The sequence below is a fragment of the Macrotis lagotis genome, chromosome 3 (assembly GCF_037893015.1).
Source record: "Macrotis lagotis isolate mMagLag1 chromosome 3, bilby.v1.9.chrom.fasta, whole genome shotgun sequence".
NCBI lineage: Eukaryota > Metazoa > Chordata > Mammalia > Peramelemorphia > Peramelidae > Macrotis > Macrotis lagotis.
In genome coordinates, this window is record NC_133660.1 from 284,399,893 (window position 1) to 284,422,720 (window position 22,828).

A 22,828-nucleotide genomic window follows, 5' to 3' on the forward strand; every position below is an offset into this window, starting at 1 on the left:
GACCCTCCCCGCCCCACAGAGCTGCAGTGGTGCCCCAAGAGCCGCCCCGAATCCTGCGCCTTGTGCTCAGAGTCCTTCCTGCCCCGGCCCGATCCCTCCCACCTTTCCGGTCCTGAGACGAGCCCCAGCCAAGGAGCCTCCTCCAAGTGTCCTTCCGGGGTCTCCACAGGGTCATCTTTTAACCTTATGCAAAGGTCCGAGAAGCAGCACTTGGAGTATTAGAAGCATGCCTTGTAACTATGGGAAGGGCTATCCTTGGGTGGCTAGAGCCCCGGCCCTGGAGTCAGGAGGACTGAGTTCAAATCCGGCCTCAGACACTTCATAATGACCTGGCTGTGTGGCCTTGGGCGAGCCACTGAACCCCACTGCCTTGCAAAATCTGAAAATAAAACGGTCTGTCCTTCTGGTAGTGCCAGTTTCTGACCTCCAGACCCACAATCATATGTCTGAGATCATTTCTTCTCTCTTCCTTCCTCTATTTCCCCTCCATAAAGGAGAGTATGTCAGATGCCTCTTTGTTAGAGTATCTCCCAATGCAGACCACTGTGCCAGCAGTGTCCACTTCAATGCCAACTTGCCTGGGAGAGAGAGCCCTCGTCTCATGAATTCTTTCTCAGACCAGTGCCAACCCCAATATTATGGTGGTGCAAACCCCAACATTCTCTTTGCGTGCTGTCCCCTGTGCCCAATTCTTAGACAAAATCTGAGGAACCTGCTAGGAGCCAGGCCCTGTGTGGAGCACTGAGATACCGAGAAAGGAAAGACCATCTCTGCTCTCCCCAAGTTTACAATCCAATGGGGCAAGACAGCAAACAAACTAGGCACCAGAAAAATTGGAGAGAAGCAGTGGAAGGGTGGGGCACGAAAGCCAGGAGAGGCAGAGAAGAGAAGAGAAGAGAAGAGAAGAGAAGAGAAGAGAAGCAGCTCAGACAGGCTGAGTCAGAAGAGGGAGGGTCTTCTTCAAGGTCACTGCCCCTGCATCAAAGACCAGCAGGTTGGGAGCAGCTTTGGACACCATTTTGTATCTGCCCCTGGAGGCAACGTGATGTGATGTTAGTGCTTCCTGACATCAGGGAGGAGATGCCACAAGGAACACAGGAGTGGGGGCTGTGCTAAGCCCCCAGCCTCACTTTCTCCTCCAGTCATCTGGGTCCGGTGGCCAGAGAGGAAGCAGGACTGGAGCTGGCACCGGCCGCGGGGCAGTCAGCCTGAAGTGACTTGCCCAAGGTCACTCGGCTAGAACCTCAGGTCCTGACTCCAGGGCTGGGGCTCTTTCCACCGCACCCCCAGTTGCCCTTATTGGAGCCTCGTGGTCAGACCCAGGCAGTCACTGGCGGCCGAGTTCAGTCATGTCCCACCCGGGACCCCAGGTCGGGCTTTCTTGGCAAAGAGGGGTTTCGCGTTTCCTTCTGCAGCATCTTCCAAGTAAGGAGACTGCAGCGAGCGGGGGTCCTTCAGGCTGCGCTGCGCCCCCCTCCCCCCGGGCTGCACTCAGCAGCTATCCCGTTACGGGGACAGTGTACGGCTCAGGGCCAAATGGCCAGCAGGAAGAATTCGAACTCGGGACCGCGTCTTCGCTTCCCCCCTTCCCCGCAGTCTTCACTCCGCCACCTAGGAGCCAACGCGCATGCCCCGACGTGGAGGCCCCCGAAGTGCACCTGCAGCATGGCGGAGGCGAGGCCCGGTGTATGAGGACGCATGCGCGCACCCGCCCAACCCGCGCTTGGGCCCGCCCTCTTGCAGTATCAGGAAGCTTCGCCCCGGGCTCCGGCTTGGAGGCATCTGCGCATGCGCATCTGGCTCTCCCTGTGTGGTTTGGCCCTGGGGGCGGGAAAACGAGAAGTTTCCGGAACTAAAAGCCGTGAGGAGGCAGCAACATCCGGTTTGGGAAAGGGCGTCCCACCTCTTCCGGAAGGGGCCCGGGATGGGGGGGGAAGGGTCTTCGGTCCGAGGGGGAAGGGAAGCGAGAAGAGACGGAAGTGACGGCGGCTCAGTTCCGGTTCCTGTCCCGCCGCGGCTGCGCGCGCAAGCTGGGATGAAGCTGCTGACCCACAACTTGCTGAGCTCCCACGTGCGTGGGGTGGGGCCCCGCGGCTTCCCGCTGCGTATCCAGGTATTCCAGGTGGACGGGAGCGGGGGGCCGGGGGAGAGGGGCCGGGCCGGGCCGGCGGCCCGCGTGACAACCCCGGTGCGACCCCCCCCCCCAGGCCACCGAGATCCGCGTGAGCCCCGTGGACTTCAACCCGGACTTCGTGACGCGCATGATCCCCAAGATGGAGTGGACGGCGCTGGTGGAGGCAGCCGAGAGCGTGAGCGCCCACGCGCGCCCCCCTTCCCCTCCCCCCCAGCGAAGCGCTGCCTGAGGGGCCCCGCCGCGGGGTGCCTCGTGGGGGCGTGGCGGGGTTGGTAGAGAAGGGCCCCCCCCACCGGGGCCCAGGGACCCCGGACAGCGCCCCAGCCCCTCGGCGCCCTGCGGGGGCAGGACCCCCGAGGGCAGGCCCGCGCTGGCCTAAGGGGGGCAGGAGCGGCCCCAACCCGGGCCCCCAGCTGTCTGTGCCCTCCCTGCAGCTGGGTCACCCGTCGGAGCTGCCCAAGCAGTTGGCCGAGGGCTACGAGAAGGACGAGGAATTTCTGAGGAAGGTGCACCACGTCCTGCTGGAGGTGAGGGTCCTGGCCAGGCCTGGCCTCCAGGCGGCACGGCCCCGGTCTGCAGAGGGCACCCGCCTGGCACGGCCGCTAGTGATTGCCAGCCTTGTCGTCCTGCAGGTGGAGGTGGTGGAAGGCACTCTGCAGTGCCCGGAATCCGGACGCCTGTTCCCCATCAGCCGAGGCATCCCCAACATGCTGCTGAGTGACGAAGAGGCCACCTCCTAGGCCTCCACTTTTGCCCCCCCCCGTCCATTTTTACTGTCCCTCACCCAGGCTTCCCTCCCACCACGGGCCCCCAGACCACACAGAGCCCTGGGGAATGGTATGATTGCTGTTATTATTCGTTTTCCTCATTAAAGGTTCAAAACTGAACGCGTGTTTTCTTTTTTTCTTTGCAGCAAATATACATTAAAATAGAGTCTCTGTACAGCTCTGTTCCCCCACTCAGTCCTGGGAGGAGATGGCCCAGGCCCTACCCCAGTGGCCCCTGCTCCTCCCACAGTCCAAACCCTAAAAATAAATATAGTGTTATTGCTATGCAGGGGATAGAGTAGATGCTGTGGCCCCCCTTCCTCCCCTCCCCAGGCTTCTGGGATCATCCCTTGGCCCAGCTCCAGGGGTGCTTTGGGGAGAGGAAGAGAGGAACCAGCTCCGATTTATTGCTTTAAAGGTGGAGAAGGATTGGAGTTTCGGGGCAGTAATAATGCCCGGTATAAATGGCAAGGAGGGAAGGGTTCAGGGGTCCTTGCTCTCCAGCCCCGGCTCTGCTAGAGGGGGGAGCCAGGCCCCTGGGGACGGGCCAAGCAGCAGCAAAGAGCATTAACCGAAGGGTAAGCTGGGGCCCTTCAATCCTTCCCTCCCTGAGATCTCTTACCTCTCCCCTGATACCACAGTTTCCCCAGCAGCCCCCCCTTTATGGCTTCCACAAGGCCCCCCCGACCCTGGGGGTAGATTATGGCTTGCAAGGGGCAGTGCTTCCCCTAGTAGTTGGAGCAGCACTGCCTAGCCTCGCTCCTCTAGTGCCTATGGAAGGGAGTGGGGTGGGCATGGGCCTGGTTCCCATGGGCTGTTGGCACTGCCAGCAGGCTGTGGGCACTGCCCATGCCCTCCCTTGGGCTTCTTCTGGGGCTCAACCCCCTCCCCCCCACCCTAGCCGGTCCTGCCAGCACCCCCCCAACACATGTCCACAAGATCAACATCTTTCCCCCCCCATCAATCCATCATGGCCTCCAGCATCTCCAGGAAAAGCTTGTGCATGGGAACCTTCCCCTCCAGCTTCACCCCATAGAAATGGGCCAACACTTTGCCCGCCGTCTGGCGCAGGAGGGGCAGAGTGAGCAGCAGCCGCCCTGCCCGGCGGCGCTCGGCCCCCCCGCCGGCCCGCCCGGCTTCATACTCCAGCAAGGCTTCGTGCAGGGCTTCCCGGAGCTGCTCCACGGCCTCGGCGTCTTCTATGTGCACGGAGTCTGGGGAGGGAAGGGCTCGGCTCAGGGGGCGGCCCAGCTGCCCCAACTCCCTCCACATATCTAGGAGAAGCTGAGACTCCAAAGAGAGAATATGGCTCCCAACTCCCAAGAGCCAGCTAGGCCTGGAGCCACCTGCCTCAGCTACCTCAGGGCTAGCTCAAATGGTTCCTGAGGTCTCTCCTAGCTCTGGCCCATGCCAGCAAGCAGCTAAGCAGGGGAAAGGAGGAAAGGGTCTTGTGGACGGCTCCTCCCCCTCTGTGGGACCCCCAGCAGGCTCCCTTCGGGTCAGCCTATGCTCAAGAGCTGTTGGAAGGACGAGGGCCCTCCTCAACTTCCCACCCCTCTCTGCATGCCTCTCACCGGAGTTGGCCAGAGCCAAGGCTTTGAGAAGCACATACTCCTCCCGTTCCAGCCGTAGGGCCTGGAGGCGGCGAACCAGCTGCAGGAGTGCGGCCCCCAGCTCGCCCAACCCGGCGGCCCGGGCTCCCTCTTCATCCAGAACCAGGTCCTCGGCAAAAGCCAGCTCATCCCGCAGGGGCAGTGAGCGCTGGGCCACCCCCAGGACCAGCACCTCCATCCACACGCTCTGTAGTACCGACATCTGGTCCGACAGGGACAGGGCAGAGAAGCCTGCAACCAAGGCAAGGAAATGAGTGAGGAGCTCAAGGCCAGGGCCTGGTGGGAACCCAAGGGGGAACCAGGGCTGTGAGGGATGGCCCTGCTGCACCCCCTCACCTGGTATACTCTTAGCCCAACTGATGGTGACCACAATCTCCCGGTCAAAAAGGTCACACAGCGTGGCCACAGCTGGCAGGTGCCCATCGGGGCCTGCTGGGTCGGGCATGGCGTACAACTTCTCCGGCTCTGCAACCAGCAGGTGGGACACGAGGGCGTTCACGGGAGCTGCAGGGACAGATTGAGGTGGGCAATGTCATACCTGGTCCCTGCTGAGCCCTCCACACTGGGACCAGGTTGGCCCCAGGCCCAGCAAGCAGCTCCTCACCTGTCTTCCGAGTTCCCCCTGGCTGTGCCAGAGGAGCAGAGGGAAAGGGTCCCGGAAAGGGCAGGGGCTCTACCTCAGGTCGGCGCTTGTATTTCTGCCGTCCGCCCCGGACCCGGTCTAAACGGACCCCTGGAAAGGGAGAGATGGGGCAGAGTGTGGTAAGTCCAATGAGATGGCCTCAAAGGCCCTCCCCTCAGGCCTGGCTCTTCTTCTTCCTCCTCCTCCTCCTCCTCCTCACTCACCCTCCTTGAGCATGCCCACCCGCAGGCACTTGGTGAAGCGGCAGGCCTGGCAGGCCTTCCTCCGCCGCTTGGTGATCTCACACTCGTTGGAGGCTGGGCAGCTATATTCAATGCTCCCTGGCAAGGCAAGAGGTGGGGTGTTCATATCAGGCAGCTGCCCCACCACAAACTCAGGAGACACATCTGCCAGTTTCCCCAGATCTATATGGGGATGATGACCCCAGGACCCCGAGTTATGACTTGTAATAGCTCCGAGAGCTAAGGGAAGTCCCTTGTCGTTCCCAGCATGCTTCATGAGCCCAAGACCCCTTGCATCTGGGAGCGGAGCAGCCCTCCCGGCAGGATCCTTCTCGGCTTCGTCAAAGACGACAAGGGTGTCAGATGGGACCCATGTCGTCTTGGGTGGAATCAGACAATGAGAGCAATGTCAGATCCTCATTTTAAAGAAAGCAGGGACCAGAAGGTCAAGGCTAAGGTTGCACAGCAAGCAGCAAGGCTGACTCCAAACCCACCCACTCTGGGGGACCCAGGAGAAGGGGGCTGGAGAAGAGCTCACCTTGGATGGTCCGCTTGAAGAAGGCTTTGCAGGCCTCACAGGAGGCCACACCATAGTGATACCCAGAAGCTATGTCCCCACACACCAGGCAGAGGCGCTTGGGCAGTGAGCTCAGCACCAGCTTGCCCCCACCACCGCTGCCCCTCTCACCCAGCCCTGGGCCCTCCCCATCCTCATCCTCCTCCCGGCCCGCGGGGAGTCGGCGCCGAGCTGGGGCAGGGCCGGGAGGTCGGGCGGGTGGGGGTTCGGGCTCAGCCTCGGAGGAGCCCCGAGGACTGTCTGGGCTGGCAGGTTCTGCCTTGATATAGAGTGGCTCCGACCCCCGTTCGCGGCCAGACATGGTGCTGCCAATCACCTGGTGGGAGAGGGAGAAAAAAGACAGAAATGGGTGAAGGTCCTGGAAAACTCCAGGGAGGCCTGGATCGGAGCTCGAGAGGCGCCTGGGGGAAATGCCAACGGGAAGTATCACGGGTGCCCTTTGTCACTCCAATAGAGGCCCTTCACGGGCACGGCCAACCGAGGAGCAAACCACGGACCCGTCTCGCCATCTCACCGGACCATAGAATTACAAAGGGTGGGAACTGGAAGGACCTTGACTTTTTGATCTGAAACCTCTATTTCACAGATGGGGTAGGAAAGCCTGGATTACCCTGCAGTTCAGGGTTCGAGCCACCAAGCCTCCAGGATGCCTCTAGCTGGGCCAGGGTGGCCAGAGGCTCCCGGAGGAGGATGGGGAGTCATCCATCCTGATTGCCCAATAGTTGGGCACCCAGCCAGAACCTGGGGGGGTTGGGAGGAGGGGGGGAGAGAAGGAAGAAAGGGGGCAGGGAGCAGAGTCCAAAGGAATTTTATTCCCAGAAAGAGAAAGGTCCTTCGCTAGGACCATGGAACCAGGCTGGGGGGAGGGGTGGCAGAGAAAAGACCCCAGAGAAACTCAAGCACTTGCCCCCCCCCATTCCCCAGGAAGGGAGGGGGCCTCCCTGGCCCTCAAGTGTGAGTAATCCTGAGCCCCGGGTCAAAGCGATAAGCCTGCGACCTTCAGCACCCCATGGGCTGCCGGCCTGGGGGGGCCCCCAAACTCCCTAGATATGACCCACTCCCGGGTCTCCGACAATGCAGAGCAGTCGGGGCGCAGGCCACGCACACCCTCCCTCCTCTTTCTCTGGCGGGTGGGGGTCGCCGCCCCGCCCCCACCCAAGGGGTGCCAACTTCCCTTCCCCCCAGGGGCCTGCGCACTCACCTGCCCTCCCGCTCACCTGGCTGTATAGGCCCGCAGGGGGAGGGGCGGGGAGGGGAGGGGAGGGGGAGGGGGAGGGGCGGGGCCTGGCTCCTCCAGCACCCCACCCCTCCCCCCAGGCAGCCCGACCCAGGGAGGGGCGGTCCCGCGCCCGCCATCCCCCCGCCCCGCGGCCGTGACCCCTAACCCAGAAAGCCCGCGCGGCCCCGGGGAGGGAGGGCCCCCGCCCCCACGTGTCTCCGGCGCCCCGCGGGAGCCCGGGCCCGCACATGGCGGCGGCCGCCAGGCCCGGCCCCGCCCGCCCGGCCCCCGCCCGGCCCCGGACCTGGGGCTCCGCAGCGGCGGCGGCGGAGGCGGCGGCGGCGGCGGCGGCGGCGGAGGCGGCGGCGGCAGCGACCGGCCCGGCATGGGGGCCCCGCGGCGCCGGGGCTGCGCGCCGATGGACGGAAGCCGCCCGGCCCGGGCCCCGCCTCCGCCGCCGCCGCCGCCGCCGCGTCCCGGCCCAGCCCGGCCCGGCCCGTGGCTCACTCGGCGCCGCCGGCGGCTTGTAGGACACAAAAGGACATCGCGGCCGCTTCCTACTCGGCTTCCTCCAGCTGACAGCGGGGGCGGGGCCGGCCCGGCGCGTATGCAAAGCAGGGCCCCGGGGGCGGGGCCTGCGCTACGCCCAGCCCGCCTCGCGGCACGAGGCGGGGAGCCCGGGGGCGGGGCTTCCGGGGCCAGGGGGCGGGGCGGGGGCGGGGCGGCCACCTCCTGGAAACCTGGGCTCGGGGGCCTGGCCCGGGGGCGCGCGCCCGAGGCCCCTCGCTCCCCGCCAGCCGCGCCCCCGGGCGGGGAGCTCCGAGGCGCCGCGGGCCGGGCCGGGCCGGGCCGGGGGCGGGGCCCGGGGGCGGGGCGGCGGGCGGCGCGGGAGGCCGGGACTTGCGGCAAACGCGGCTGGCGGCCTGGCGCGCGCGGGCGAGCCTCCCGGGGGCGGGAGCCGCGCCATATAAGGCGCGGGGGCGGGCGCGGGCGAAAGTCACTCAAGGTCGCCGGGCGGCGGGGCCGCGCCGCGATGGGGGCGGAGCCCGCCGGGGGCGCACCGCCGCCCAAGGTCACTGCGGTGACCGTTGAAGGTCGCGGGGCGGGGCGCCGCCGTCACGTGGCCCCGGGCACGGCCCCTCCCCTTTCCCTCCTCGGCGCGTCGCACGCAGGCGCAGACAGTCAGGCGGGCGGAGCAGGGGCGGAGCGCCTTTATTTCTCGGGGCGGGGCGGGGCGGGGCGGGGCGGGGCTCCCGCGGGCCGGGTGCCGGGTCACTTAGCGGTTCTCCAGGTTCTGGCGCAGCTGCTCCACGTGCTGCTGCAGCTGCTGGGTCAGCTTGTGGTCCTTGCCGATCCCCCGGCGGTAACCTGGGCGGGCGGCGGGAGGCGGCCCCGGGGGCCGGGCCTCAGTTTCCCCAGCCCGCGGGAAGCGGGACTCGACCCCAGCCACCCTTCCTGCCCCTCACTCAGCACGAGAATGGCAGTGACCGCCCCCCCCCGGGACACCCCGCCCCCATCGGGTGCCCCCTCCCCCGACGGCTCACTAGTCAGGCTCCTGGTGAGGATCTCCAAGGCCTCCTCCTCCATGAGGGTGGTCAGAGGCAGGGGCAGCTGGGGATGGAAGCGAGACAGCGGCTAAGACGCGGGCTTCGGGGCCCCAGAGGGGAGACCCCCGGCAGCCCCCGGCCCCACGCACCCGGTTCTGCAGGTCAGCCCAGTAGGCGTGGTGCTTGGCATCCCGCGATTTCATTAAGGATTCCACTGTCTCCGCTAAGATGGGGAAAGACAAGAGGGTCGTTATGAGCACGCCCAGGCCCTCCTGGGCCCCGCGCCCCGCCCCGCGAGGGGCGCCCTCCCGGGCCGCCACGGACCGAAGCTTCTGGGGAAAGTCCTGCCCAGGCCCTTTGGGCGCGGCGGGCTGAGTTTCGGGGCCTCCCGCTTCCGGACGGTCTCCGAGGCCTCGGAAAGGACTGAGTCCAAGTCCGAGTTGAAGGGCACCACCTTGCTCGAGGCCGAGTCCATGCTGCTGTCCAACTGACTCAGTTTGTCCTCGGTCAGGTGGGACATTTTGCTCACTGGCCGGCGCTCATCCGGTTTCCTTTGGGCCACGGGGCTTTCCTGCTGCAAACCTCCCGACTCCTGTCCAGGGGAGGAGAGGGGGAGCCGCGGGGACTCGAACCCCGGCCCGGCCCGCCCCATTGGCCGGGTCCTGAGGCCAGTGAGGAGGTTGGAGGGGGCGGCCATCCCGCGGAGGATGTCGAGGTGAACGGGCCGGGAGACGCGGGCAGGGGAAAGGAGAGTGAGGCGGAGGCTGGGGCCGAGCGTGGGGCAGCTCGAGGCTTGGGGGCTAGGGGTCCCAAGGGAAACCTCACAACATTCCGCTTGTGAACATGGCAAAGACCTACATCCAAGGCCTGCTTGTCTCTCGCCAGAGGAGCCTCTCTTGTCGTCTGGGCTGGGACCTGCGCAGCTTGGGGGGGGCCTCCTTTCTCCATCCTGGCTCCCCAACGGACGGAGCCCGAAATACGTTGGGCTGGAGTCACGTGTCGGGAGTTCGGACCCTACCACTTAATAATAAAGGTCACCCGGAAGGCTAGCAACTAGTCCCATCCCGCTCATCACTTCGGTTGTGGCCCCGTTGGGTGTTTTCTGCGCGATTTGCCATTCCCTTCTGTGACTCCTTTGTTGAGAAAACGGGGTTAAGTGACTTGAACAGGATCACACTGGCTACTAAGCTCCTGAGGCTTGATTTTTCCAAACTCAGCTGCCCCGTCATAGCGACAACAAAGCTGGGGAGGGCGGAGGGATCCAAAACCAGACCCAGAAGACCCGTCCCTTAAACCAAAGGACGCGGCCCTCTCCAACAAGTGGCTCTTTTATTGCCGGAGGTCCCACAGTTCAAGGAAGGGTTGAGACTTGAACCCAGGTCCTCTGAGTGGTCGGTCTAACGGAAGCCCCCTGCGAGCTTTGGCCTCCCATAACTCCCCAGAGCCCCCCTCCAGCACCAGCGCACAGCGCCCCCGGCCCCTCCTGGGTCCCTAGAGCTAAGAGACGGAAGACCAGAGCAGGCGGCCGGAGCCTTCTCTTTATTGAGCCGGGCTAGGAAGCCCAGGCGACAGGCCGGGAGCTTTGGGGGGACGGAGGAGGAGTTCGAAGCAGCCCGCGCTTCCCAGGCTGCCCCAGGGGGGATGGGAGTTCTTTGGCTATCCACCCCGAGGGGAGCAGGGACAAGCCTGGAGCCAGGGTCCTTGGCGGGAGAGATCAGTGCCCATGGCCATCCCCGGACTAGGCCAGCTCCCTCTTATTTGGGAAGCGGCCCCGGGGCCGAGCAGGTTTTCTGGGGTGTCTGACACCCCCTCGGCGGCCCCGGGGGCGCACACCGAATCCCCGCTCGCTCTGCGTGTCGGATGACTCGTCGATGAAGGCTAAATTCTCTCCGGGGTAATCCAAGGGCGCTGAAACAGAGGTGGGTGGGGAGGGAGGTGCCTTCTCCAGGCTGGGCGCCTTCGGCCCCAGCTGGACAGGGGGCGCCTGGGGGGCTCCCGGGCTCGGCTTCTCCGCCGGGGGTGGCTCGGGCTCCCGTGCCTCCGGCCCGGCGCGCTGCGTCATCCGTGCCGTCACGGTACCGGTCCAGCTGGCTGCCTGGGCGGTGAGGCCGCCCATCTGCGGGGCGAAAGGAAGGAGAACGGGGTGCGTCCGGAAGAACTTCCATCGACTTGGCGGGGAGGATGGGGATTAAGTCTGGGGGACTCCCAAGCGCCCTAAGGAGCGCCCGACATTGGCAGAGAGAAGCCTGGCCTAAGGCCGCCCGGCTAGCGTCAGCCGCGGGATTAGAACCCACTCCTTCAGATGCTCGGCGCACCATTGAGGGCGGCTTTGGCTAAGGAGCCAGAGGCCAGCAATCCCTCAGTTCCATTGTCATGTGTTGGGGTTTGTTTTTTTTTAGTTTTTTACAAGGCAGTGGGGTTAAGTGGCTAGGCCACCGGCACACAGCTAGGTCATCAGTGTCTGACATTGGAACTCAGGTCCCCCTGACTCCAGGGCCGGTGCTCCATCCGCTGCTGCCCCAGGATGAGCCTCTGAAAACAAAACTACCCAAAGGAGACGGAGGAGAGGGGCAGCGGGGTGTGGGTGCGTGAGTGATGTCTCCTACAGAGCCCCAGTCCTGCGTCCTGAGAACCCCCGCTGCCCGGAGGGGCCTCCGGGAGAGTGGTCCGCCCACAGCTGGGGGGGGGGGTGACGCGGGGGTACCTCCAGGATGTACGAGGCAAAGCGCCCGCCCGCTCGCCCGCTCCGGGGAGTGGGGCCTCCCTACCTCAGCCCGAGTGCGGCGGGACACCACCCGGAGCCAGTTCCCGATCATGGTGAGGATGGAGGCGAAGTAGGCGAGGCCCATCAGAATCCAGAACCAGACGATGGGCTGGTAGAACACTAACTTCTGCTCCGGGTTCGAGCCTGGGGGCAGCCCTTGGAGTTGGAGTCGGGCCGGCAGCTCGCTTCCCCTGCCCCTCGCCCCCTGGGCACGAACCTGGTCTAGCTCCCGCTCCCCTGCCCGCCTCCGGCCCTGGCACCATCCGTCCAGGGCCGAGCAGCCGGGTCCCTCCCTCCCTGGCGCTGCGGCTCACCCACCGGCCACGTAGTCCCCGAAGCCCACGGTGGTCAGCGTCACGATGATGAAGTAGAGGGCCTCCAGGGAAGTCCAGTCTTCGGTGTAGGAGAACACGAACATGGGCGCCAAAACGAAGAGGAGGCAGCCCACCACGAGGAAGAGCACCGCGGAAAGGGAGCGCACCAGAGCGGGCTGCACCCGCCACTTCTGGGGGTGTTACAGAGAGACCCCCGGCACGAGTCAGGCTGGGTCCAGAGACATCCGGCCGCCAGATTAGACAGCCCCGCCAACCCTCCCTTTTTTTACAGATGGGGAAACTGAAGCCCAGAGAGGCAGGAGCTGGCCATCACCTGGGATCAGAGATTTGTTGGGAATACTCACTCCCATATAGGGAGAGCTTTCAGGTCTCTGGAGCTTCCCTCCCTAGCTCCCTACAAAGTGTTAGCACCCCCATGTTACAGATGAGGAAGCTGAGGACTGGCCAGTTGGGGTCTCATGCATGTTAGGTGCCTCTGACTCCAGGTCCAGCTCCCCACACCCTCGGGTGGGGATGTAGAGGAGATGTTATAGGGACTGGCCGCTCACCAAGAAGATGGCTTCCACGTGACCGATGCCCCTGCGGAGGGCAGAGCCCAACCTGTCACCAACCCCAGCCAACAGCATCCCAAACAGTGGGATCCCCACCAGCGCATAAAAGATGCAGAAAATTCGAGCCTCATTCGTTTGTAGGACCATGTTTCCATAACCTGGAAGAGGGTGTGAATCAGCCCAGGCTCCCAGGCTGGTCCCACCCAGTGTCAGCAACTAAGGTCCTACCCAGTGTCAGCAACTAAAGTCCCCCCCCAGTGTCAGCAACTAAGGTCCCAAGAGGAGGAGGGTGCCCTCTAACCTCTGGAAAGCCCCATCTAGGTGAGACTGATCCAAAGAAGGTGGGTGAAGCTACCCTGGAGAGGAAGGTGGGAGGTGGGAAGCAGTGCCCTGGGTTCAAGAATGGCCCGGTCCACTATGGAAGATGTGGAGGACTTCCTCCAGAAGCTGGGCCAGGCCCCTGCCCTATCACCTCCTCCTCCCGCACTCTTCCTGTTGGCCTGGCCCTGGCTCTGCTCTGACCTCTCATGTCAATGACCCTCCCCACACCACCCCTGCCCTTTCACACCAATGGTGGTAACAATGGTGCCAGCGAAGAAGAAGGCACTGCCCAAGTTCCAGGCTGAGCTGGAGGTGTTGAAGGAGCTCTTAGGGTCTGCACCGCTCCCCAGGTGTTCAGCCACATCCTACAAGATGGAAAGGAAGAAATTAAAGGATGACAACGTGACCTGCCTTCTGCCCCCTGCCCCTGCTCCATCCACAGGAGTCCCTACTTCCGGGGCTGCTCTAAACTGGACCTTAGCTCCCCTAAGCTTAGGAGGAGGAGTTCCAGGCCAGCAGCATCTGTTTCCTGAAGTCCAGACAAGGGTTTTATCGCTAATAAATACTTTTTCCAATACCCAATCATTTCTACTAAGCCAGTCTCCCATCATCTCAGCCTGCCTCTCCTTCCCTAATAGCTCCTCCCAGGTTCAGGACCTTAGCTTCTCCTCCAGAGCTTCCACTGTTTCCCACCCCTCTTAGTCACACCAGGGTACACCCTTCCCTCCTGTCAGCAATCTGTTCAACCGCTTTACCCCAGAAATCCAGACTTATTCAACCTCCATCTCCAGGTTTTGCTTCTCAGTGTTTTTTTCCAAGATATATATATATGTATATACACAACATTTCCATTACACTGAGGAAAATGGGTCACTCCTCTCTGTGGTCTGTGTAGAAAGCCCAGGTCCTGGCCTCTTAGAGAACAGTACCAGCCATCCAGAGATCCTTTTGATACCAAATCCCTTTCCCCCACCCAGCAGCACCTCCCCAACACACATACCTTTTTCCACCAAAGCTGCTCCACCCTTCAGAAGGTACTGGGTTTTCTCAGCCCCCTGTGGGTGCATCTTGACTCTAGTGTTCCTCAAGCCCAGAGGAATGGGGGAGGGGGAAGGAGTTGGGCACAGATTTTTTAAAATCATTTATTACAGTTTAATCTTAGTTTTAAAATGAGGGAGAGGGGCAGAGGGGGAGGATCAATCAAAGAGAAGAAATCTTGGTAGCTCCCCCACTTCCCAGCCTTCTCCTCTAAGCAGAGACCTGTTGAGGTCTCAGTGGGGTTTCAAACACCCAAATGTATTGGAGAGTTGTGCTAGCTGGGGGGAGGGGGGAGCATCATCTCTAGGGTCTAACCATATCTACCTGACTCATGCATTTCTTTTCAAACCCTCCCCCAAACCTTCTCCCAGTCCCTGCCCTCCTTTCTTTCATCAGTACATTCCGTCCATTGATCAGGTCTGTTGGAGAGAGGAGAGGAAGGTCTTCCATACCCAATTTCCAAACTCTGAGCTGGGAAACTGCCTTCCTCCCGCCCCCACCCCAAGTTGAGTTCCCCCAGAGAAATCTGATGGTTGACGGTCATTTCGGAAGTTTCACTGAGGATGGCCTCCTTCAAAACTCCCAAGGGCCTTTCCATGAGCCCCACAGCCTGGCAGGAGCCAGTTGGTGGTCTCCCAACCACATCCCCCCCCCCCCACCTCACCTCTATGAATTTCTGCAGCATGGTCAGGTTCATGCAAGGGTGTGCCTGAAGGAACTTTTCTCGGGTCACATCCAAATCTAACTGAGCTTGCTGTTCCATTGGCAGCTCCAGGGCCCTGAAGACGAGGGCACCAGACACCAGGTAGAGTAGTACCAGAATCAACAGTGCCAGGAGGGTGGTGGGTCTCATGGCACAGCCTCAAGATGTGCAGGTGGCCCGCTGGGAGCTCAGGGTTTGCCCCAAATCTTCTGGTCACCGTGGTGACAAGCATGGACCCTGGGGAGAGGAAGGGGTTGTCCCAGCAGCATCTGCCAGATGCCAGCTAAGCCCCTTCCAAACCTCCCAACTGGCCTGTCTGTGCTCATTCCTTGCCCCCACATTTTCCTCTTGGAGCACTCTTTCCCTTTTGCTCTGGGTCTCTGTTGCTTTTCCCCAGGCAGACCCCTCCCTGGATGACCAAGGGTCCACACCCCACTTACCCTGGGTCCTCAGTTTCCCCACTTCTGGGATTGTCTCTCCCTCCTGCTCCCCTACATCGTGCCCCCTTCCCTTACCTCCTCTCTCCCTTTCATCAGCCCTGTTCCTGGGGCTCCGTGACAGGGGGTGGGGGGAAAGGGGGAGCAGGAGACAGAAGGAGCCAAACTGGAGAGAGGGGGAGGAGCAGGTGGACAGCCAGGGAAAGGGGGAGGGAGGAGGAGGAGGAAGAGAGGGAGATGAAGAGGAAAGGCAAGGGGGGGGGGAGCTGAATGGAGAAGCGCCGACGAGGGGGAGGAGGGAGGGATGCTGAGAGCAAGGACGGGAGGCAGAGTGGAAAAACAGGAATGCAGCAGCAGGGTGATGGAGAGCTGCAGAAGAGGAGGGTCGGAGGGAGGAGCCGGCGGCGGAGAGGAGAGCCCTCCAAGCCCCCAGGCCCGGGCCGCCTCCCGCCCTCCGGCGGCCGGCCGCCACACCTGGCCCGGCCCCGCCCTGCTCCCCGGCTGGCTGCCGCAGCCTCCGGCTGATGGAGCCGGGCGCCCCCAGTTGGCCCCGGTCCGGGGAGGGGGGCAGGGAGCCCTGTGGGTCCTGAAGGCGGGGGCGCCCCGCCGGCTCGGCCGCAGGGCGGGGCCCTCCATGCAGGCCCCCCCCGGATGGGGAGGGAGGGCTCCCCCCCAGCCAGAAGCTGCCACACCGCGCGTGGAGCCCCAGAGGCCAAGGGGCCGCCGGAGGGACCCCCACAACCCAGCTTGCGGGGAACCGCAGTGACCGCGGGAGCTGGCCGGCGGACAGCGCCCGCGCACACCCAGCACTCCGCCTTCCCCGAGGGCCCATCCACACTCCCCAAGGGGCGGCACACAGTTCCCGTAGGGAGACCCCATTCTTACACATCTCCCCCACACACACCCCATACACACACAAACCACGTTCACCATCCGGCTCTCCCGGCAGCCCCCCCAACACTCACGGTCACACTGAGGCACACCGAGCGCCCCAGCCCCCCTCTGCCTGCCGCCTCGTTGCCTTGCGGATGGGTCCCCAAGTCCCAAGTGTGTGCAGCAGCTGCGGGAGCGTGGGACACCCCGAGAGAACCCAACCTCCTCCCATATGCTAGCCAGCCATGCCTACTCTGGTCTGAGTCGAGCAGAGACAGGTCCCCCTTCCTTTCCCCCAATCCCCCAGGTCTGTCTTCTCCAGGGTCCTCTCCATCCTCGCTATGCCCCCTGCCCCACCTTTCTTACCTCCATTTGGCCTCAGAAAAGATTGCCCCTCAGCTGTGCCCAGCTCATGCGGACAAAGCAGGTTAGGCACTCCTGGAGGAGAGGGGTCAGCAATGTGCCCCAAGGAAATAAAGCAGTGTGCTCAGTGGGCACTGCCCAACCAATCCTCCCGATTCCTCATCTCCCTGGGCTCTTGGGAACAGACAAACCCCTCTAGTACAACCCTAAGCACAGGGTGGGGCATCAGGGACCAAGCAAGGAGGCAAGTGCCCAATGATCACTGGGGGCTTGGCTCTCCTCATAGCACTGCCATCATTTCCCAGAAAAGAGCACCTGAGGGGAAGGGAGATGGGGCCAGGAGGGCCAAGGAAGAGCTGCCAGCAGTCAGGCCAGGCTGGACACCCCATCCTCCCTGTGGGAGACCTCCCTGCTCTAGATTGGGCAAGGTGGTGTGCCATCCGAGTCTGACATTTGGCCTCATCTTCTTCCCAAAGTCAGCCTCAATCATCCCAATATTCCCATGGGTTGCCTGTGCCCCCATCTATCGGAAACCTCATTTTTCACATCCCAGCCCGAGTCCTGCTGGAAGCCTCAAGAGTTTGAGTTCCTTCAGTTCCCTTTATATGGAGAGGCCCAAGTTTCTCTGGCCACCCAGAGACCCACCCTCCAAGGTGAAGACAGGCCTTGACTTCAAGAGAGTCCTCATCAAAGACAATCAAAGCCCCTCCCTCCTTACATGGGGCCCTGCAAATTGATAAGGCCCTGGACACTTTTGAAGCAGAGTATCCTATCCATCCTCAGAAGGGAAGAGGTTTAAAACAGAGTCCACTTTAGTAAAGATGCCCACCCACTCCCTCCCTTTGATCCTGCTTACTACTCCTGGGCCCTCCAAATTCAGGGAAACAGTCGGAAGGAGCCATTGCCCCACCACGACCACCATGCCAGATCCTTGTTCCAAGGATAGTAGGGAATGTCTGCAGACCCAGAGGTGGGGGAGGAGGGTGGGAGGAACAAATTTGGGGTCAGGGTCGCTGCCAGCTTCCAAGCCTAGCTTGCTAGTTCCTGTCTCTGCGCCCTTCACCCCCTTTCTCTGGGCCAGATCACCATCGAGGTCTAGAAGTCACGGCTACGAATGAAGAGGGCACAAGCACCAGACCATCGTTCCAACAGGGGCAATGGGCACTGTTTATTGAGCAGCAGGCACAAGAGAGGTAGCAGGCTCCATGTGGCAGACAGTGCCACCCCCAACAGGAGGCAGAAGCTCAGGACAAGAGCGACTTTGGGGTTGAACCCAGCACTAGAAGCTGCAGACTCAGCAGGGACAGGGGTTGAGGAGAGGGCTGCCACAGGGAGGCAGGAAGAAGGGCACCTGGAGGAGCAGCAGCTCCCACTCGCCCCTGGGGAGCAGGGAGCTCATGTCTGAGGGGTGGAGTAGAGGCTGTGGTGATGGTGGCCCGCAGGCCCAGCCACCTGGGAGAAGAGGAGCGGTGAGCTTCGGCTCTGGCTGCCCCCACACCAGCCGGGCTCCCGCCCAATAGCACCGTACCAGCTGCCAGCCCCCAGGTTCCCCGACAGGCTGCAGGGAGAGACGGGGTGACTGACCACACAGGCCCCAACAAGCAATGGGCTAGAAAGCAAAGCAAGATGGGACTTGGAGTTCCTCAGGCAGCCAGCCAGAGGTGCCCCAGAACAGGAAAGCGTGGACCCTTGTCCTTTATCCCAATGTGAAAGGCCAAGGGACAGGGACAGTGGGCAGGAGAGCAATGGCCGCCAAAGCAGGGAGACACCGAGGGATGGTGTGTGACAGGCCCTGAGGTCCCCAAGGACAAAGGCAACCTGGCCCCCCTCAGACAAGCGGCAGCAGTCTCCGCGGCACCCCCATACCTGGTGCTCTCTCCCCGACTGTGTTCCCAGGGGCCTCCCTCTTCCTCACAATGTCCAGCCCGGTCAAAGAAGTAGGAACGGGAACTGAAGACCTGCCCATTGATGATCCGGCTGGTGCTCTTCAGGAGGAGGCCAGAAGCGGTTAGGGTTTCCTCCAAGCTCTTCCTTTCTGACGTCCCCCACCCCCACCAAGTGTTCTTAGCCCTCACAATGGACCTAGAGGGTAGACAAGGGAGGAGCTTACCAGGTCCTGGGGGGGCCGGTGTACCCGAAAGAAGCCAACAAGCAGGGTGGTGGGCAGCAGCTCCCACACAAAGAGGATGAGGCCAAAGACCAGGTAACCCTTGTCCCCGAGATCATTCACCAGGTCAGCCTGCCAGGGGAGGGGAGAGGAAAGAGACCCGTAGAAGACCAAGATGATGCCAGAGAGAGGAGAGAGGAGCCCAGTGATGCCTGCCAAGGGTGGGGCCCTGAGGATGAAGAGGAGCCCAGTCACGCACCCACCTGGTCAGAGACGTTGTACCAGTCATAATCGAAGGAGTCCAGCCGGCTGTGGGGGGCCAGCGCCAGGGCTGCCAAATTGTAGCAGGCCCGGCTGGCATAGAGCAGGACCATGGCTCCACCCATGGCTGCGGCCTGGCACACGCTGGTCCCCTGGACACACAGAGAGGAGTGCTCCCTTCAGTCTAGCATCAAGTCTGAGCTGCCCCTCCCTCGGGGGGGGGCACCCTGGAATAATTCCAGGATCATCCCCTGAGTCAGTCCCTACCTTGGCCTCCAGGTAGATGCTGGTGGAGGGGGCACGCCGGGCCACCAGGCAGAGGCAAGCAGCCAGCGAGAGGGCACAGATCACAAAGAGCGAGTCGCTCACCAGAACTCGCACCAGCAGCAAGGCCCAGGGCTGTGTCCGGCGCCGGCGGGACAGTGTGGCGCACAACACATTCACCAGGAGGAAGAGTAGGGAAGCCCCAACAAACGCCCCCCGCACGGCCAGCCTGTGACCCACAGGTTCCGGTCAGTCCCCTCCCCAGCCGCCCCTGACCGGAACCAGCCACGCAGGATTCCCCCACCCCTGGATGCAAGCAGCCTCAGGAGACCCTTGGGCCAGCACCCTCCCTGGCAGAGTCAGGGCCACCAGGGAACCAGTGGGGGCCTGGCACCACCAGACCAGGAGCAGACGGCCAGACCACCCCGTGGAGCCTTGTCCACACTGTAGTCTCACCACAGCCCCATCTAGCTTATGGGGCAGGGACAGGTAACTGGCAGGCACGCTGACCCACCCGCTCCTGGGACTCATGGGCGGAGGGCCTCGGCAGGAATACTTACAGGCCCCTGCTCATCTCTGGGTGCTGCTTTGTCTTTGCTTTGAACACCACCTAGGTCAGAAGGGGAGGAACGTAAATGAGAGCCCTGGTTGCTGGATCCCGGGGCCACGATGGGGCCACAATCTGACCCTGCAGCCTCCACTAGGCAGCCACAGAGCCCCCAGGCTGGCCCTCCTCCTGACCCTGCAGTCACAATGGGGCCAGTTTGACCCTGCAGGCACGATGGGGTCACACTCTGACCCCACAGCCACAGTGGGGGTTACAGAGCTCCTGGGCTGGGCCTCCTGACCCCGCAGCAATGATGAGGCCTCAATCGGATCCCCAGCCACAGCAGGGCCACAGCGGGGGCCACGGAGCTCCCAGGCTGGGCCGACTGATCACAACGGGGGCAGTCTGACCCCACAGCCATAGTGGGGCCCACAGAGCTCCCAGGGTGGGCCTCCTGACCCCACTACACAATGGGGCCAATCTGACCCCAGAGCCGCCACAGGGCCACAGAGTTCCCGGGCAGGCTGCCTGTCTTCACCTTCCCCTCATCTATCCAGATATGGGCCTTGTTACCTGGGCAAAGTAGAGGTTCATGAGTGTGAGAGTGAAGAACTGGAGACACACAGGGCAGCAGTAGAGCAGCCAGAAGGGGAGGGGGCCCAGGCGGTTGGCTCGAGCGGTGTCTCGGAAGTAGAAGGAGAAGAGGGTGGTGCGCAGGGCGGCCCACAGCAGGCACAGGGCCAGGAAGACGGTCTGATAGCTGAGTCGCTTGTGCCCATACAGCAGCACCAGCCAGAGCTGGGCATAGACCGAGAGGAAGAGCAGGCCGTACAGCGTGGTGTAGGCAGCGGTCAGTCCCAGAGTCACCGCCGGGGGTAGCGCGGGCACCAGCCCCGCGGCGGGCACCGGCCCGGACAGATTGCCCTCCATGCCGGCGGGTCCAGGGGAGGCTGAGGAGGCCTGGAAAGAGTTTGAATCCGAGGAGATGGGGCAGAAGAAGGCTGGACCGGGAGAAAAGGCCCCCGAGGCCACCGCCCCCCAAGTCAGCCTCTCCTTGCTGCCATTGGGGAACCTGGGAGGAGGGGGCCGGTCTGGGGGGCGACCCTGCCGGCTGGGCCCCCACCCCCACACAGACAGCCGGCTCGGGCCCCAGACGGGGCCTTCCCAGCCAGAGCCCCGCTTCTTACCTCCCTCCCCAAGTGTCGGGCGCGCTCCCTCCTGGGCCTGGGGTCTCGGCCCGGGGTGACAGGGGCAGTGGGGGGAGTTGGGGGCCTTCACCGACCCGGGGTGACCCCACGCTCAGAAGGGCTCCGGGGGGGCCGGGCGGCCGCCCCGCTCCCAGGGGCTTGGGGGCTCCTCTCAGCCCCCCCAGATCTCTGCGGGCAGGGCTCCCCGTCTGGGGGTCAGTCGGGGGCGGGGTCTCGCCTCCTCCCTCCCGCGGCAGGGGGGCGCCGGGGGTGCCGGGGGCCGCGCTGCGCTGCGCCCCGGGGGAGCCGGCGCCGCTGCCGGGACCGGGCTCGGGCTCCCCGGCTCCCGGCTCCCGGCTCCCCGGCTCCCGGCTCCCGGCTGCCGGCTCCGCCTCCGCCCCCGCCGCCTCCTCGGCCGCCTCCGCCTCCGGGCGCCGCCGCGCCTGCGCTGCGCCGGGCCCTACGCAAAGGGCGCAGCGACCCGCCCGGGCCCGGGGCGGGGAGGGGGCGCCGGGAGCGCGCGCGCGCCGCCGCTGGCGTAACCTGGGCCGGGAATGGCCTCGCTCCGTGCCGCGGGCGGGCGGGCGGGCGCCCGGGGAGGCGGGGCCGTCGCCATGGAGACGAGGGGGCGGCCGCACCAGCGGCCGGGAAACCCCGCTCCTTGGCAGCCAATCCCCGGCCGCCATCGCGGCCCCGCCCCCGAGCCCGGTCCAGACGGGATCCCTCAGTGGCTCCCGAGGACGCAGTCACGAATTTCCGCCCCTACCCAAGATGGCTGCCAGGCCCCGCCTCCCCCATGTTAACCCTTTCTTGTGCAAAGCAGATGCTGCACAGCTGAGGACCGGCGCTGAGTGGCGACTTGAAGCCTTCTCCCCACGTTAATAATCTGAATAATAACCGTCGTCGAAGTACAATCAGTTTCCGAAACCGTATTTCTGGTAAAACAAAAAAAGGCTGATTTCTCTTTGAACACGTCTCAGCCTTCACATCTGGCTCACCTTTGCCCCTGGGTCAGGGGTCAGGTGAAGCGCTGCCCCGAGTTCCAAAGGAGTCAGAAAGCTGGAAGCCTTGGCCTGCCCTCAGGACGCTGGAAATCCAGGAGGGCATAATGGGCAGAGTCTCTGGCTAGAGCCAGGAACACGAAACACAGACTTCTTCAAAATTGCAATTTCTGATTTCTCTGATCCATGATGCCTAAATTGCAAATTTTGGCAGAAGAATTCTAATTTGCCCCCCCCCTTTACCGATCTGGAAAATCATAGGAGAGAAAAAGGACAGGTGGCTAGAAGGCCACTGGCCAACCTCCCAGACAGGCTTCCCAGGAGGCCTCCGCTTTGTCTTGGATAAAGGCTCCCCCTTCTCTCTGTTAGAGGAGTCATCTTGGACAGATGACCTCCATCTACAGGCCTACACTAAATCCTAGGGAATAAAACTTCATGTCTAAACCATATTTTGTGTCTTTGTATTTGTTTTTGCAAGGCTTTGGGGTTAAATGACTTGCCCGAAGGCACACAGCTAGGTCATTATTAAGTGTCTGAGGTCACATTTGAACTCAGGTCCCCCTGACTCCATGACCAGTGCTCTATCCGCCGCACCACCTAGCCACCCCTTAGCCCTCTATTTTTAAAATTCACAGTTGTAAATTTTAGACAGTAGATTAAACAATTTTGACTTGGAAAGGGGTTGGGCTCCCTTTGAACAATGCTTCATGAGGGATCCCAAAAAGTTAGAACAGATCTTGAACCTAGCCACAGTTGGCCTTTCAAAGAGGAGCCCACCACTTTTTCAACTCAGTTGCTCTATTTTCAAACTTTTGTTTTGCCGTTGAAATATTCTCTGAATTTGCCATAAGTGATTGAAATTCTTGCCTCTGGTGAGAATTTCCTCTGATCTGATAGTAAACAGTATGAAAGACTTGGTTTGGGTGGCCCCCACCTTGTTTGTTTTATGTTTTTATGCCTCCATAAGTGAGACTTTGTTAGGGTAACCTCCCTTTCTTTGTATGTGCATGCCTGTCTGCTCAGGTACCTGTGTTTATCTCTTACTCTCCTTATATTGGTATTTCTGTTCTTAACTACTGCTAGACTTTAGAATGAGACTTTAGAGATGGAATTTCTTCACTGTGTTCTCCAGCCCCTTGCAGACAGTGCCTTTAATTCTCACCAAAACTAAGAGACAGGGCCACCCATGGGAAGGCTCCCAAGATCTCTGTCCTTTCTTTTTCCTTGAAGATATAGTTGATTGGTAAATGGTGAGATTAAAAAAAATTCTCTTTGCTCTCTTAAAAATCTATTTCTACCTGGTTGGGTTTTGGTTTTTGGGGTGTGTGTGTGTGTGTGTGTGTGTGTGTGTGAGA

The 22,828-nt window shown here is 62.4% G+C and overlaps 5 protein-coding genes across 6 annotated transcripts; 1 reads left to right on the forward strand and 4 right to left on the reverse strand.

Annotated features, from left to right (window-relative positions):
• Positions 1–1,988: 1,988 nt before the first annotated feature.
• TRMT112 (tRNA methyltransferase activator subunit 11-2) lies at positions 1,989–3,021 on the forward strand. Its single transcript, XM_074231164.1, has 4 exons — positions 1,989–2,113; positions 2,208–2,309; positions 2,569–2,661; positions 2,767–3,021. The coding sequence occupies exons 1-4, from the start codon at positions 2,036–2,038 to the stop codon at positions 2,872–2,874; spliced, it is 381 nt and encodes a 126-aa protein (XP_074087265.1). The 5' UTR covers positions 1,989–2,035; the 3' UTR covers positions 2,875–3,021.
• Positions 2,968–8,005, reverse strand: ESRRA (estrogen related receptor alpha). The gene is made up of 7 exons (XM_074231162.1): positions 7,682–8,005; positions 5,917–6,271; positions 5,361–5,477; positions 5,119–5,247; positions 4,851–5,018; positions 4,476–4,745; positions 2,968–4,115 (listed from the first exon to the last, which is right to left on the reverse strand). Exons 2-7 carry the CDS (start codon positions 6,254–6,256, stop codon positions 3,862–3,864), a joined length of 1,278 nt encoding a protein of 425 aa, XP_074087263.1. The 5' UTR covers positions 6,257–6,271; positions 7,682–8,005; the 3' UTR covers positions 2,968–3,861.
• A 358-nt stretch (positions 8,006–8,363) lies between these two features.
• On the reverse strand, positions 8,364–9,742 carry CATSPERZ (catsper channel auxiliary subunit zeta). The gene is made up of 5 exons (XM_074231165.1): positions 9,580–9,742; positions 9,046–9,313; positions 8,871–8,944; positions 8,719–8,785; positions 8,364–8,542 (listed from the first exon to the last, which is right to left on the reverse strand). Exons 1-5 carry the CDS (start codon positions 9,667–9,669, stop codon positions 8,451–8,453), a joined length of 591 nt encoding a protein of 196 aa, XP_074087266.1. The 5' UTR covers positions 9,670–9,742; the 3' UTR covers positions 8,364–8,450.
• Positions 9,743–9,843: 101 nt separating this feature from the next.
• KCNK4 (potassium two pore domain channel subfamily K member 4) lies at positions 9,844–15,263 on the reverse strand. Its single transcript, XM_074231166.1, has 6 exons — positions 14,395–15,263; positions 12,940–13,057; positions 12,369–12,529; positions 11,804–11,990; positions 11,490–11,629; positions 9,844–10,837 (listed from the first exon to the last, which is right to left on the reverse strand). The coding sequence occupies exons 1-6, from the start codon at positions 14,581–14,583 to the stop codon at positions 10,460–10,462; spliced, it is 1,173 nt and encodes a 390-aa protein (XP_074087267.1). The 5' UTR covers positions 14,584–15,263; the 3' UTR covers positions 9,844–10,459.
• Positions 15,264–17,244: 1,981 nt separating this feature from the next.
• Positions 17,245–20,921, reverse strand: GPR137 (G protein-coupled receptor 137). 2 transcript variants are annotated; one of them, XM_074231175.1, is made up of 8 exons: positions 20,473–20,921; positions 19,859–20,245; positions 19,299–19,348; positions 18,742–18,967; positions 18,477–18,626; positions 18,217–18,345; positions 17,973–18,091; positions 17,245–17,715 (listed from the first exon to the last, which is right to left on the reverse strand). In XM_074231175.1, exons 2-8 carry the CDS (start codon positions 20,213–20,215, stop codon positions 17,502–17,504), a joined length of 1,245 nt encoding a protein of 414 aa, XP_074087276.1. In that variant the 5' UTR covers positions 20,216–20,245; positions 20,473–20,921; the 3' UTR covers positions 17,245–17,501. The 2 variants fall into 2 exon arrangements, with proteins under 2 accessions (XP_074087276.1, XP_074087277.1); XM_074231176.1 differs by having other exon boundaries at positions 17,245–17,664; positions 20,473–20,920.
• Between the last annotated feature and the right edge of the window lie 1,907 nt (positions 20,922–22,828).

Coding starts and splice junctions, on each gene's coding strand:
- TRMT112 (XM_074231164.1), top strand. CDS start 2,036: ATGAAGCTGCTGACCCACAACTTGCTGAGCTCCCACGTGCGTGGGGTG. Junction 2,114..2,207: donor GCTTCCCGCTGCGTATCCAG/GTATTCCAGGTG, acceptor CCCCCCCCCCAG/GCCACCGAGATCCGCGTGAG. Junction 2,310..2,568: donor TGGTGGAGGCAGCCGAGAGC/GTGAGCGCCCAC, acceptor CCCTCCCTGCAG/CTGGGTCACCCGTCGGAGCT.
- CATSPERZ (XM_074231165.1), bottom strand. CDS start 9,669: ATGGAGAAAGGAGGCCCCCCCCAAGCTGCGCAGGTCCCAGCCCAGACG. Junction 9,314..9,579: donor GAGACAAGCAGGCCTTGGAT/GTAGGTCTTTGC, acceptor TCCCCTGGACAG/GAGTCGGGAGGTTTGCAGCA. Junction 8,945..9,045: donor GACTTTCCCCAGAAGCTTCG/GTCCGTGGCGGC, acceptor TCCCCATCTTAG/CGGAGACAGTGGAATCCTTA.
- GPR137 (XM_074231175.1), bottom strand. CDS start 20,215: ATGGAGGGCAATCTGTCCGGGCCGGTGCCCGCCGCGGGGCTGGTGCCC. Junction 19,349..19,858: donor TGAACCTCTACTTTGCCCAG/GTAACAAGGCCC, acceptor CTTCTGACCTAG/GTGGTGTTCAAAGCAAAGAC. Junction 18,627..18,741: donor GCATCTACCTGGAGGCCAAG/GTAGGGACTGAC, acceptor CTGTGTGTCCAG/GGGACCAGCGTGTGCCAGGC.
- KCNK4 (XM_074231166.1), bottom strand. CDS start 14,583: ATGAGACCCACCACCCTCCTGGCACTGTTGATTCTGGTACTACTCTAC. Junction 11,991..12,368: donor ACGTGGAAGCCATCTTCTTG/GTGAGCGGCCAG, acceptor TAACACCCCCAG/AAGTGGCGGGTGCAGCCCGC. Junction 10,838..11,489: donor CCCGCCGCACTCGGGCTGAG/GTAGGGAGGCCC, acceptor TTCGCCCCGCAG/ATGGGCGGCCTCACCGCCCA.
- ESRRA (XM_074231162.1), bottom strand. CDS start 6,256: ATGTCTGGCCGCGAACGGGGGTCGGAGCCACTCTATATCAAGGCAGAA. Junction 5,248..5,360: donor GGTGGGCATGCTCAAGGAGG/GTGAGTGAGGAG, acceptor CTCCCTTTCCAG/GGGTCCGTTTAGACCGGGTC. Junction 4,116..4,475: donor CTTGGCTCTGGCCAACTCCG/GTGAGAGGCATG, acceptor TTCCCTCCCCAG/ACTCCGTGCACATAGAAGAC.